At 41.0% G+C, this 12936-nt stretch overlaps 2 protein-coding genes across 2 annotated transcripts; both read right to left on the minus strand.

Annotated features, from left to right (window-relative positions):
• Window positions 1-2199: 2199 nt before the first annotated feature.
• Window positions 2200-2507, minus strand: RB195_025909 (uncharacterized protein; the record flags this gene model as incomplete). Its single annotated transcript, XM_064214250.1, has 2 exons — window positions 2200-2329; window positions 2422-2507. The coding sequence occupies 2 exons, from the start codon at window positions 2505-2507 to the stop codon at window positions 2200-2202; spliced, it is 216 nt and encodes a 71-aa protein (XP_064070131.1).
• Window positions 2508-5333: 2826 nt separating this feature from the next.
• On the minus strand, window positions 5334-6758 carry RB195_025910 (uncharacterized protein; the record flags this gene model as incomplete). The annotated part of the gene is made up of 5 exons (XM_064214251.1): window positions 5334-5477; window positions 5579-5669; window positions 5735-5869; window positions 6439-6613; window positions 6662-6758. 5 exons carry the CDS (start codon window positions 6756-6758, stop codon window positions 5334-5336), a joined length of 642 nt encoding a protein of 213 aa, XP_064070132.1.
• Window positions 6759-12936: the final 6178 nt, after the last annotated feature.

Here is a 12936-nt window from a genome sequence, read left to right on the forward strand (position 1 = left end):
TGTTCTTAGAATTTGAACTCATATAGTGTTTCTTCGAGTGTTTGTGACCAATGTTATTGATGGCTCTGTTATTCGTCACTGAGGTGGGGTTTTCTGACCATGCTTTCCTGAATAGTTTCTATTACAAAAAGGAAGGCTTTTAATTGATAAGAATAGAAAGAAACTCCATATAGTAGGGTCAAAACGACATGAAGCACGGTCCAGCATGGTCGACGTGGGACCATCGCGAATTACAGTGATGAGTGGTGCTGGCGAGGGTCCTCACTCGATCCTAACCGCTACGCTCTACCGCACCGCTTCGAACACATTCGCTTACAACTTCGTGCGTAGTAAGAAAGGCTAGGATAGGACTTACAGGACCATACAGTCCTTCGTTTTTTTGCTTATATCGACACTGAGTAGATCGCAGAGGATTCGAGTAGAGGGAAATGAGAGTAAATTCTTGAAGAGTGAAGAGAAACAGGAAGAGATCAGAGAAATCAGTCTCACTCACCTGATTTATGGACAATCATTCTACAGCTAGTTAATTAGTAATCCTCTTGCGAAAAACACTTGTTGATGTCAATTTTAAAGTTATTCAAGAGAAAACAGGTCCGTATCCACATCCATCCTATTAATGTTATCATGAAATTATTCATCACTAGTTATATTTCAGAGAAGAGGAACCGAAAAGTGTCCGCGGACAGAGAGATCAACACTGGCGGCAAGGGCACACGAAACGTGGAGAGGCGGTTCCCACGTCTCCCTCAAACTCATGGATTTTTTCTTTGCGAAAGTTCAAATTTGAATCCAGCTTGTTCTTCGAACAATTAGGATCATTTCAATTTAATCGCATCTCAGATTTGATCTTATAAGCACAAAAAGCATTGAAAGGATGAGAACAAACGTGTTCCTTCAAAACACCTGTGTGTTCATTGGTTGAGCTATGTAGATGGTGTGCAGATTACTCGTGGAACTTGGTCCTGAAGATATCCTGAACTATGTCGAAGGCAGTGTTTATAACTTGGCAAAAATTTGATAATATTCGTTCAAACGATTCCTGTCAAAGAAGAGAAGAAAATGGAACTATAAAAAGAAAAAAAAAAAGAAAAGGGAATTACAAAAAGTCTAGATTAAATAACCTCTTCCTAGGGATGATTCCCATGCTCAATTTGATACCAATCTTGTCATTTTATTTTCTTTTTAATCTGTTTCTCTGGTTGCAGTACACTATCTTGCTACTTTTCAAAGTTATCTTTTGAAGCTTGCGATCGTCAAAGTATTTTACTCGGAAAAGGCAGAGAAAATCAAAAAGTGAGGTCTGGTCTCATTTTTAGATTTATTTCACAATCCTCACACAACTCTTGGAACTTAAGAGGCTAGTATGTTCCTCATGTAGTTTGATTCCTTTCTTTCATGTATGTAGTATGTAGTTGAAGCTATTCTGGATATAAACACTTGTCATTCATTATTTTTTATTCTTTCATTGTTTTTCTGAGAATGCACTTCATATGTGATCACAACAAATTCCATCTGTCGTGGAGTCGGGGTAATTTTCGAAAAAAATTATATTTCTAATTTTCATTTTCTCTACATTATTCATTTTTATTTTTAGGTATTTTTATAGGGGTATTTTTAGATTTTTAAACTTCAACATATCGCTATCTGGTTATGTTTGCTTCAAGATAAATAAGAAAAAACTGTTATTATACTATGCGACCTAAACCGGATGCTATAGGAAGCAACTTCCTTGCCCACTCCTGGCTTCGCTTTTTCTGCGCTGAAAAGGTATGCTCTGAAAGCGGATAAAAACCCTCTTTTTGAAGAATAAAAAATAGATGAACAACATTCTTTTCCAACTTTTTATTTGTGTACAATGAAGTGAAAAATGTTGACAAAATGTTGTATATTGTTCGATAGAGAATTCTTCACTCTGCAAAACATTGCTGCTCTGATTTCCTACTTTTATTGATTCCTGCATGTTTTTTTTTTCTAAAATTAAGTTTGCTACCTACTTTTTACACTTTAAAACAGTTTTGAAAGCTGGGACACTTTTTTCTTGAGGTCTCCGGTAAAAGCTAGATGGTTCTACAAACTTTCTAGCCGAAGCTGTGTAAGAGCATTGCGTTTCTGTTGCGCCACCGTTGTAAAGCAAATGGAAATAAAACATCATCTCCGAGTAATCTTTTTCTACGGATGCAAGCAGCGTCATTCGGGATGTCAGGGGCCGGTAAAATCAGCGGAGCGTCGGGTGAGAGGACCACGACCCATGTTACCGTCAACAGCTGCCTCCGCTTCCTCGACAAGGGAGACTTCACCTTCGACGACTTGCCACGGGCTATCCGCTGGCCTAAATCGACGACGATTTCCCCATCTTTCGCAGCGGTTCCAGAACGCTATGACGCAGACGATGGCTGCATAACTCGGCGTTGCTAAGCGCACCGTCGAGGCTCACCTGCTCGCTCTAGGCTACCGGAAAGCTGTGTCGAGATGGGTGTCCCACGCGCCGACTGACAGGAACCGTCCATAGGGGTGACCATTTATCAATCATTGCTGTTTCGTTGGTTCTAATCGGAGTTTCCCCAGGATATCGTTACGAGAATGAGAGCTGGGTCTTCTGCGATAACGATTGTCCATGTGTCACTGACTTTTTCAAGATGTTCAGCCACCGCTGCACCCGCAACCAAATCAACAGCAACGAGGGTTTTCCTCCGCTAGTTTCCGGACTCACCGGGAATGTTGTGACCTGCTGCCCGATAACCAGGCGGTCGACGCCAAAGTCTGCACGTGGCAGTTCCGCGAGTTGGTTGCTGCGATTCGAGTGAAGCTACCGAGACTTGCCGCCGTTCAACTCCTCTAGGATAACGCACGAACGTCTGTCGCTTAGGCCACTCGCTGCCAACGTGAGACCCCGGGTTGGGAAACATACTCCCATCCACCGTATTTCTGAGACCTCGCAGCCATCAGAATACCACTTGTTGCGGGCCCTTATGTATTCCATGAAGCGAAAACTGTTCAATTCCTTCGCAGACCTCAAGTTTACTATTAAGTTCTTCTTCGAGCCTCAGTTTCTGGTCATAGGGAATAGTGATCATCTCAGAAAGATGGGACGCTGTGGTAAACACTCATAGTGAATACATCGGCGGATGATCATCCGATTTTGATTTAAAAAAAAAAACTATGAAATTCTGAAGGGTATACAGGTAAAGAAAAAGTTCCCAACCTTATAGGTGATTGATTTCTAGGGTTAAGTGGACAAAGCGAAATATTCTCGAAATCTCCTTTTTGGGTGCAATCAAGATATTAAAGCTGGTGGAGATGTTTGTGAGATTTATGTTGTGTATGGAGAATGGCTAATGAACCCGGAGAAAACTTTAAAAACAACGAAATAAGTATGAAGAAAAAAGTTAAGGAAAAAAGGGAAAAAGGAAAAAAAAAAGTTGATCAAGTTATAAAATGACTATTCCGTGAATCTTCTTCTTAACAATTTACCATACACCTGAGATGAGAACTTTGGAAAATCTAGGTGTCTTCAAACTCATGTTGTCTTCAGAGCAGCCGAGAAAATATTATTGCAATGTGTATCACTAGGTTACATCATGTTTTCAGAAGCATCTCATCCATGAAGTATCCCTTTGAAAAAAACCTATATGGTTCACGTACATGATAATCTACGTATTTCGTCCAGGATGCGAATGCTACTATGTTCGCGATAGTTACATGAAGTTTTTAGGAACTAAGATTGCTAAACCTTTCTTTTAAGATCAGATCGAAGAAAAGAGGATCACGATGGATCAGTAGGAGATTGACGCAATAGCAGGTGCAACATAACAGCAGTGATCTGCCATGGATTCATAGATTAACAACTTTGATTGGCTCACTATAGCTGTTCATTCACGTTGAGAAGTCCAGTGATGAAATATAACTGGTATGATACAAGCACTCTCTAGACTCCGTTTTGTTCGAATACCTGTATAACGTCCAAAAAATTCAACTTCAAGAAGGAACGACTAGGAGGAGGCGGTATTTTCTAGGGAAAGATTTTTTTTCAGAAACACAAAGCAGAACCTAACTTTGTTTGATATTTAGTAAGTTAGATGGCCCCTCTTCACTGAACGTACGGGCCCCAGTATTTTTTCCAATCGTTTTGTTCCCTCGCTAATGTCATCCAAGATGTTCAAAGTTCGACGTTGAGAAGGTTCCTAAGTAGCATGAAGCTGAGCTCTCATCTGGTCCAGCTGTGCTGTAAGCACATCACTTCAGAAGACATCTTTTAAGTGCTCTGCGGTCAGTGAGTAGCTTCGTGGACGTAACAGCAATGTCTGGCCACGTCTTCACATAACAGGGCGCTGGAAGAGCTGTGGAGTCGAAAAATGGACAAGGAGATCTTGGTCGGTCAGCTGGTTAGTAGCTTCCCTGATAGGTGCGAACGCTGCCTGTGTTGGTCTCATCCTTCCATTCGGTTCTTCGTTTAGGTCGTTCTTCATACTTATAGAAAGTCCGAGCTACATGTACGAGGAAGTTGACACGTTTTAAGAGCTTTCAAGCTGTATTCCTCTGCCCTTGCAATGGACTCTCTTCATGAACTGTGTTTTCTTTCTATTTATTCGTAATCCTATCCTTTTTCCTGCTTCGTTCAATTCCTTGAGCATCACCTCTACCTTATTCGTACTTTTCGAGAAGAGAACGTTGTCGTCAGCGAAAGGAGGATTTGACAGCTATGCTCCGCCAGCTCAAATGCCCCTTTCTTCCCAAGAAAGTAATCTCATTATCCATTGCAATGCAGCCGTGAACAGCTTCAGCGATACAGTATCTTCTTATCTTAGTTCTTTTCCAATTGGTATGGTAAGAGGGCGGCGGAAAACCTGTATTGTAGTAGTGCATCTACCGTAGCAATTGGCTAATCTCCTCAGATATGACGCGTCCACACCATGGTCAACCAGTGCTGACAGTATTACATTCGTTTCTACGCTGTCGAGGGCTTTCCCATAGTTAGGAAGGTTAGGACAATGGACAAGCGGGGTTCCCGACAAACCTCTATGACCCATGGCACGGTCTGGATGTGGTTCATGCTGCTGAATCCCTGATGGAATCCAGCTTGTTCTAAAGGATGGGCTTCATCCAGGCTAGAAATGCGCGCGAGGATGATCTTGCTGAATAACTGAGTACAAGACGACCACCAAGCACACCAGACGGTAGTTGCGGAAGTTCCCTAGGCCACCTCTCCTATGGAAGAGCGGTTCGCGAACTCTTTCACTGGTTCAAGATCCTTTCTTTCTGGAGATAGGAAGTCACGTGCGCCGCTAGAATCACACGGAGCGGATGGCCACCAGCCCTAACAAAATCTGCTGATGTCAAATCAGGTCCGGGATGGTCCCAGGTTTCATACTCTTGATGACAAGTCGTACTTCCGAAGAAAGAATACGTGGTGGAGCTACACCAGTGGCAGTGATCGGGGTTAATACAGGAGTTGACGAAGGAATACGGCGTGAGCGATCCTGAAGTAATGATTTACATCTCACGACGGCAAGAGATGCAAATCCGTTCTTCGCTCAGGAAGGCTGTCAGCGGAATATTATATTTGGAGAGTTCTCCTCACCACTTCTTTAGACTTGTTCTTCTTCGTATTGCTTCTTACTTTAGACTTGTTCTTCTTCGTACTTCTTCGTACGTCCAGAATTTTCCTCTGCCTGTACTTAGGAAAATCCTCCAGTGAAGCTTTTCCACCGCTAGTCAGCTAGTGTTTCCTACTAACCACTCAATGTTCGATGCACTCGGGCCAAGCCTCAAAGTCCTTCTTCGTTCCATCAATTTCTTGGCAGTCTTCGAAATTCGATCCAAGTTTGTCGTGAGCGGCTTCGACGCACGCTCGGCACACGTTCGCAGTCCTCTGTGCAAAGGGTAGTAGTCTACGTTCTGGTTTTCCTTGATGTGCCTGTCACCTTGGGACAAAGAGTCCCAAGGTATGTATTGAGTATGCAATAGTCGTACACGACTTTATTCCTTCTTCATTTCCTCAAGCAAATGTTCTTTTTCACCTTGTGGGTGAGTCGGGTCTTCATGAAAGGGCCGAGTGGCGGACAACAGTCCGGCGAGACAATAGTCGTTTTCATTCCGGTTCCCTAGTTTAAACATTCTAATCCTTTTTCCTCTTCTGTGCTTTTTCGTGGTTTTGCATTGAAGTTTTCGGCAACGAAGTTGCAGCAGATTCGGATCGCTTCCTCCAGGTCCTCATAAAACACATTCAAATCGGATTCATCAGCTGCTGATGTTGGTGGGTAGCAGTTAATGATGCTAATGGATTTTTGGCGCGGAGATCTGAGGCGAAAAATGGCCAGGGAGTGAGAAAATCTCGTGAGTATCGACGACATGGACGACAGATGGGTGCACAAGAAAACCAACAGCATTTCGAACCTTCTCTTCTCGAATGACAAGTGTGTCGTCGTTCATTTGTCGTACGTCGTTCCTCGTGCTCTTGGTCTCTTCCAGAAAATCACGTGGAATTTGATACGCTCCACAGCTCCGAGAAGGGCATGCAGGTCAGAACACGACACAACTGTGAACACAGTTTTCGCATCGTAAATACGTAGTCTGGAACAGTCTCCGGCGAGAATCGCGCATGCGTCGTCTTGGTCTAGAATCAAAGACGTCCTGAGTAACCTTAGATTTTATCGCCTCTCACCGGTCTCCATACTCCCCGACGTCCGAGACGGCAGGGCCCAATGTGCAGGATACTGAAGTAGTGTATATTCTGGAGTGACAAGCAGACTATTCCCCATCACCACAGATCGTAGCCAAGTGTCTGGATCAGAGGGCCACCTTACCAAGACGCTGGTGTATCTAAGGCTGCCCGCAGAATTCGGGACCACGCATGCGCGCGGTTTGGCGACTCCGTGGTTTTGGTGGTTATTGAGGGCACTGTTGTGAATAGTCAATAACCACCAAAACCGCAGAGCCGCCAAACCGCCCGTCTGCGCGACTCTAAACTCTGCGGGCAGCCTAAGCAGTGGTTCGGTTCGATATCAGAGGACGCAACTCCGCTGTGCACCAGGGTTCGATGCCCAGAGTCGCCTCCACGAAACCCTGAAGCGGTAAGCCGTCGTTTAGGATCATGGAGCAATCTTCCGCGAAGCTTGGTCTGCTCTGTAATAGATGCAGATTTTGATGTTTTCAGAAAAATTTGATCGTGTTGTTAGCGATTGACCTCTATGTCATGTTACATAATAAAGCGTTTAGTCCGTGTTTCTTTGCTTGTTTGTTATGGAACTATACTCCACAAAGATGAAGAAGATTGCATAGACGGTAACCAAACCAGAGCCACCCCCCTTACAGGCGAGGATTCAACCGCTCAACATTTTCAAGAGCTATAGTAATGCATGTGAAACACTTGAAAGGAGGGCATATAAACATTTATGAGTATGTGAAGCTCCAACTTTACAAAGCAGTAAAATTGAGTGAGTAGAAATAACTAGCCCGTAGATTACACAGATAAACTGGAAATTTTTATTCAGAGCATTCACAAATCACCAGTTTATCGCATTCTCTTCCATAATATTCCCTTCTGACGTTTTTCAATTCTGGAGTACCTTTATCCTGGGGATTCCACAAAGGTAAGAAATTGTAATTTATGATTATTTTTTAGCCACTTTCTCTTATGAGGAATCGTGTGAACAACGAAACCTCTTGGAGCAGTCGCTAAGAGGTTTCGTTGTTCACACGATTGATCGAAGGTACGAATCCGCCTTAGTGCTCACCAAGCCTTTCATCCCTCTGGGGTCTATAAACTGGTACCAGACTTGTCTGGGAGGATAAAAACACTAACTCAACACATCGGCTAGCCACTGCAAGTCATGGTATAGACCAGTTACACGTCCATAAACTTCAAACGATTCTGAATTGAAGTGAACGTGGGGACGTATCCCAAGTGGATTGATTAATGCCAGAAACTTTATCCTCTAACATACTTAGAAATAACACTTAGGTTTTGAAATTCCGTCGCAGAGAAAATATGTGATGTTCAAGAGTTCAACTTAAACATGACAAAAAATTAAATCCGAATGTTTGTTATATGTTAAACCTTAACATTAGACTAGATCCTTGCCTTCCCTTTTCTTGAATGTATTTGTTTTTTTTTCCAGCATTTGTACAAAGAATTTTTTTGTTTTGTCTTTAATTTTTGAAATGTGGATCAGGTACACTACTTCGTTCCTTGTGTGTTTGCGCTTTTTTTATTTCATTAAGAATTGCAATGTTTCCAATGCTCCGCTTTTTCATGGTGTTGTGAGAAAAACTCCGTAGGCCGAAGCTAAAAAATACCTTCGGTTTTACTTTTTTTCGTTGTGAACAAGTTGGAATCCTGAACATGATTGCATGTCACGGAATTGTGACGTTAGAGTAGTAGGTCCCACGTCGTAAGCTGAGTGTGTTGAGGGAAAACTATCAAGTCTTTCAGTGCTTGAATTCCTTTAAAAAGAAGAACGAAAAAAGCGTTTTAGAAAAAGAAAAATTCAATTCTGTAGCGAAAATTCGCCGAAAGTGTCAATACAATTAATTTTCATTGATCATTGAAGGAGAGCGAGGTGAGAACCAGAGAACACCTTGAAGTCCGGCGTTAGCCATACGTTTAGATTTATATAACAGATAATACATAGATCCAGTACCAAAGCTGTATGAGTAGATAAGCGTAAATAAGGTAATTCTGAAGGTCCCTGTCTGACAAATTTTTTTTCGGAGGAAATACTTCCATTTTTAGAAATGTTGTGGTTTTCATTTCTTGAGAATTTCAATTTTTAATCATAAATATTGTGCGACACCTAATATCAAAATTGAATCTCTAACAGGATATGAAGTGGATGAAGCGAAGAAGTCAAAAACAGCGAATTTTTGGTCCTGAAGGGAATCAATGAAAAACGAAAGAAGAGAGTGGCAAATTCATCCTCTACAAGCATCCTTTTAACCTTTTTTTAAAAGGCATCACTCCTCGAATCTGGGGGTGGTGCGGGTTTCAGGTGGTTTTATGTCTGTACGGAGTCGTAGATTATGGAGAGAAGGGTGATTCTGACTATTTCTTCCTGATTGCCGTAAAAAACGGAACGGAAGATACGGCTTCGAGCGTTCCGGCGCGCTATTTTCTACAAGGAGTTCGACTGGAGCGCGCCAACCTTGTGCCTGCGCCGCTTCTTCCGGGCCGTTTTTACGGAAATTAGGAAGAAATGGACGGAATCACCCTCCTCTCTATAATATACGACCCCGTATAGGGACTCTCCACCTGAAATCCGCACCACCCTAAATTCGGGGGTGATGCTTTTAAATATTAAGGTATTATTACGTTAATATATTAATACGTTCACAGAACGGCAGATGATTACTAATCTCAGCGTATATCAGTTACAATATCTATTCTCTTCTTTAAAGATCACGTCATGGAAGAATGTGTTGTGTACACATTATGAGATATGCGCTCAAGTGGTTAAGGCTGAAATTTCCTACCGTGGGAGGTTATTAAAGATAGATTTTATGTCCTTCCCAATATATGAAGAATGTTCATGGCTAGACGTAACATCTTCTTTTGTCATACATAAAAACTGGATGTGATTGGAATAGTTTTCGAGGAATATTGTGAGTGAAAAAGAGGTTATCACTTCTCATCGACGTCCATATATGATTCATACCGTGGTGAACTGATAGTAAATTAGAGAGCAACTACCGCAAGAGTATCCTTAGTGTATGGATTCGCCTTTTTTTCCTTTCCTCAGCGCATGGATTTTGTAAAGAATTCGAAAAAGAAACATAGGTCGCCCTGAAATTCTAGGATAAGCTCCGTCGCACAGCTGGAAGCGCGACCGCCCACGCAACTGCACCAGGCTTCATGTCGTTTTTACCTTAATACAGAACAACAGTAAAGCTCGTAACGGAGGTAGAGGTTCAGGTGAAGTCAATTAAGCCATTGTTCTAGAAGTCGATCGAATAAAAGGACAAAGGATAAGGTGCACGACGTTGATCAATCCCGTTGGGAATGGGACCACGCGTTCGACCTCAGTTCACAATCGTTTGAGGTTTATAAACCTGTGTACACCCTTACAATGACTCGCGGGAGCAAGCCGATGTATCAAGTCAGTGTTTCTATCCTCCCAGGTAAGTCTGGTACCCAGTTTATAGACCTCAGAGAGGTCAAATGGTTAGTTGGCCACGAGGTTTCGAAGCATCGATCGATTGTGCAGCCATTGCCGAACCTCATACCTACTGCGCAGTTAAAGGCATTACCCCAGGAATCTGAGGTGGTACAGATTTCAGGCGGAGTATTGTTATACAGGATAGTAGATTATGGAGAGGATTATGGAGAGGGGGTGATTCCGTCCATTTCTTCCTAACTGCCGTAAAAAACGGTCCGGAAGAGGACTGGCTGACAATTCTACGGCGTAGAACCGTTATATGGTTAAATATCCCAATTTCCTATTTTCTAGCTCAAATTGAAGGAGGAGGATACAACCAAAAAGTTATGTCTGCGTTACCATTTCGTGCTTCCTCCCCTCTAAATCGAGGATGTGAGAGATTACTGGTGCATAGTCGTGGGCGTAAGTCTAGAACGGCAAATACATTACGCAGATGAAGGAAACCAGATATATGTCAATCAAAAAGTCCTTCAAAGAACTTTCTGATTACGATACCGTATTCGCAGGGAACGTCATCACATTCAAGCTTTTGGTGTCAATTCTTCACCTTTGGTGTTTTTCAACGAAAAAAAAAGAAAACACACGTTTGTGTATTTGGTTCTCCTTCATGTTTCTTTCCTACTTTCTCATATTTTTATTTTTTATTCAACAACAAAAAAAAAACAAAACAACAGTATAGTCAGGAGAATAGTCAATAGTTTTCGTGCACCGATGTGATACGTTGCTGATTATTTTGCTTTAGGGCTCAGGTTGCTGTTGAATTAAAGTGTTCACAACCATGGAAAGAAACTTATGGAATAACCTATAATATAATTAATTATATGGGAGACTTTTTTCACACTGATGTGGTTCAGAAAATGAAATCAAAAAATCATTAACTTAGGAAAGCTACCCTCGATTAAATATTTCTAAAATGAATTAGATCTAACGTTGATATCCCTTCAGCAGTTTTCTCTGACGGCTAACAAAATGTGCTTATGGTTTTTTTAAATGTTGAAACCATTTCCTGAAATACGCACTTGTTTGCTTTTCTGAATGATTTTTTAAGAATCAGATTGAAGGGAAGTCCACTAGTGGACAAGAAGGATGACGCTCATTTTAAGAATGGGACACACCAACTACCATATTAAGATTTTTGCAAAATATCCGCTATTGTTTAAATCGTAGTAGTATTATTGTACTAAAATAGGCATAATAATGTTCCTTAAATGTAACAGAATTATTATTGGAGAAGAAATGATGAAAGTGAGAGAATAACAATGAGGAATATGAACTAAAAGAGAGAGAGAAATGTAGAGAGAGCTACTTAGCTTTATTTTCGTTAAACAGAATGCAACTAATATAAAAAAGATTTTTTTAAAGCAAACACTCTACAGGAAAAATTTTTATGATGGAAAAAATGGAACGAATAAAAATAAAAATGAGGGAGTGGAAAACTATGTATGGGCGACACAATATATTGATGATGCGTTGTGACATCCGCACATTCCACGAGAGTTTTGATCTACGGTCCGAATCAATAACAGGGTTCAGTAGGGGTTACAATGTGACTGGATCGCCATGGTAACAGCAGTGGATAGTCGAAATTTATCCATGATTCTGTTAAAAAAAATGTGTTTCTCATTACCTCATTAAACAGTGCCAATCAGGATGGCTTAGGGGAACCTTTGTAACCGTATATTTTTTGTAAAATAGCACATTTAAATTCACAACCATATGGAATCAGTTGTGACTTCGCATAGCCACTCAAAAATGCTGACATTATAAAGTGTTCTTTTTCAATTGTATTTTTCTGTTGTTATTGTATTGTCTTCTGTTGTATTGTATTCTATTTTCGCATAGCTACTAAAAATGCTGGTATTATAAAGTGAAACCAGGTGTTTCAAAAGTTGCAGGAAAAAAATCCATGACTTACTGCTTATCAAAAAGTGCCAAAAACATCGTGCAAAAAAAAGTGCTGTGCGAGATGTTGTGTTCTATAGCGTGAGATGTCTATCTTTATTCTTTGCGATTTGTTTTCTTTTTTCTCATTGAATGAAGAAGTAAACAAAGAAAAACTCAGCCAACTTTTTAGGAAGATAAACGATGCAGACAGGTATGAAACCAATCCGTAAGTTGTTACTGTTAATAAGTATTGTACGGTAAAAGCAAATTCCGAAGAGGTGAATTTATTTTATATCAAAAACACTAATATGTAAGGGGGAACATATAAGCTCGTCTATTCCTACCTGGTACCACTCACGATAAATTGCCACCAGTTTTTTGCTGATGACCTCCGTTTCCATTTCTGTGATGAATTTGATCATTTTGAGGGAGATTCCTGGATCTGACATTTCGACTTTCTCTTTTCGTGTCGTCCCCTGTTTTCTTTCTCTTCTGTTTTGTTTTTTTTTCAATTGTATTTTTTTGTTGTTTATGTATTGTCTTCTATTGTATTATATTCCATTTCTTATATTAGCTGTTGACGCCCATCCTTAATTACCCTAAAATCCCATAGATAAGAGCGGTTTAATTTACCGGTGAAAAATGAATTGGAATGAAATTGAAATTGAATGCAGTCACCCCTCTAACTTGATGGATGGATAAATAAAAATCGGAGAAGAAGTTCAGAAGAAGCTCCGCCCCTCAACTCTAAACTCCGCCCACTTAATAAACAATTCATATAGAAAAATAGCGATTTTAACGGAATTTCTGCCGGAATTTGATCTCTGGATAGAACTTGAAGAGCCCATTCGATCAGTAAAATTCCATAGATAAGAGCGGTTTAATTTACCGGTAAAAAATG

Source organism: Necator americanus, chromosome X (assembly GCF_031761385.1).
Source record: "Necator americanus strain Aroian chromosome X, whole genome shotgun sequence".
Taxonomy (NCBI): Eukaryota; Metazoa; Nematoda; class Chromadorea; order Rhabditida; family Ancylostomatidae; genus Necator; species Necator americanus.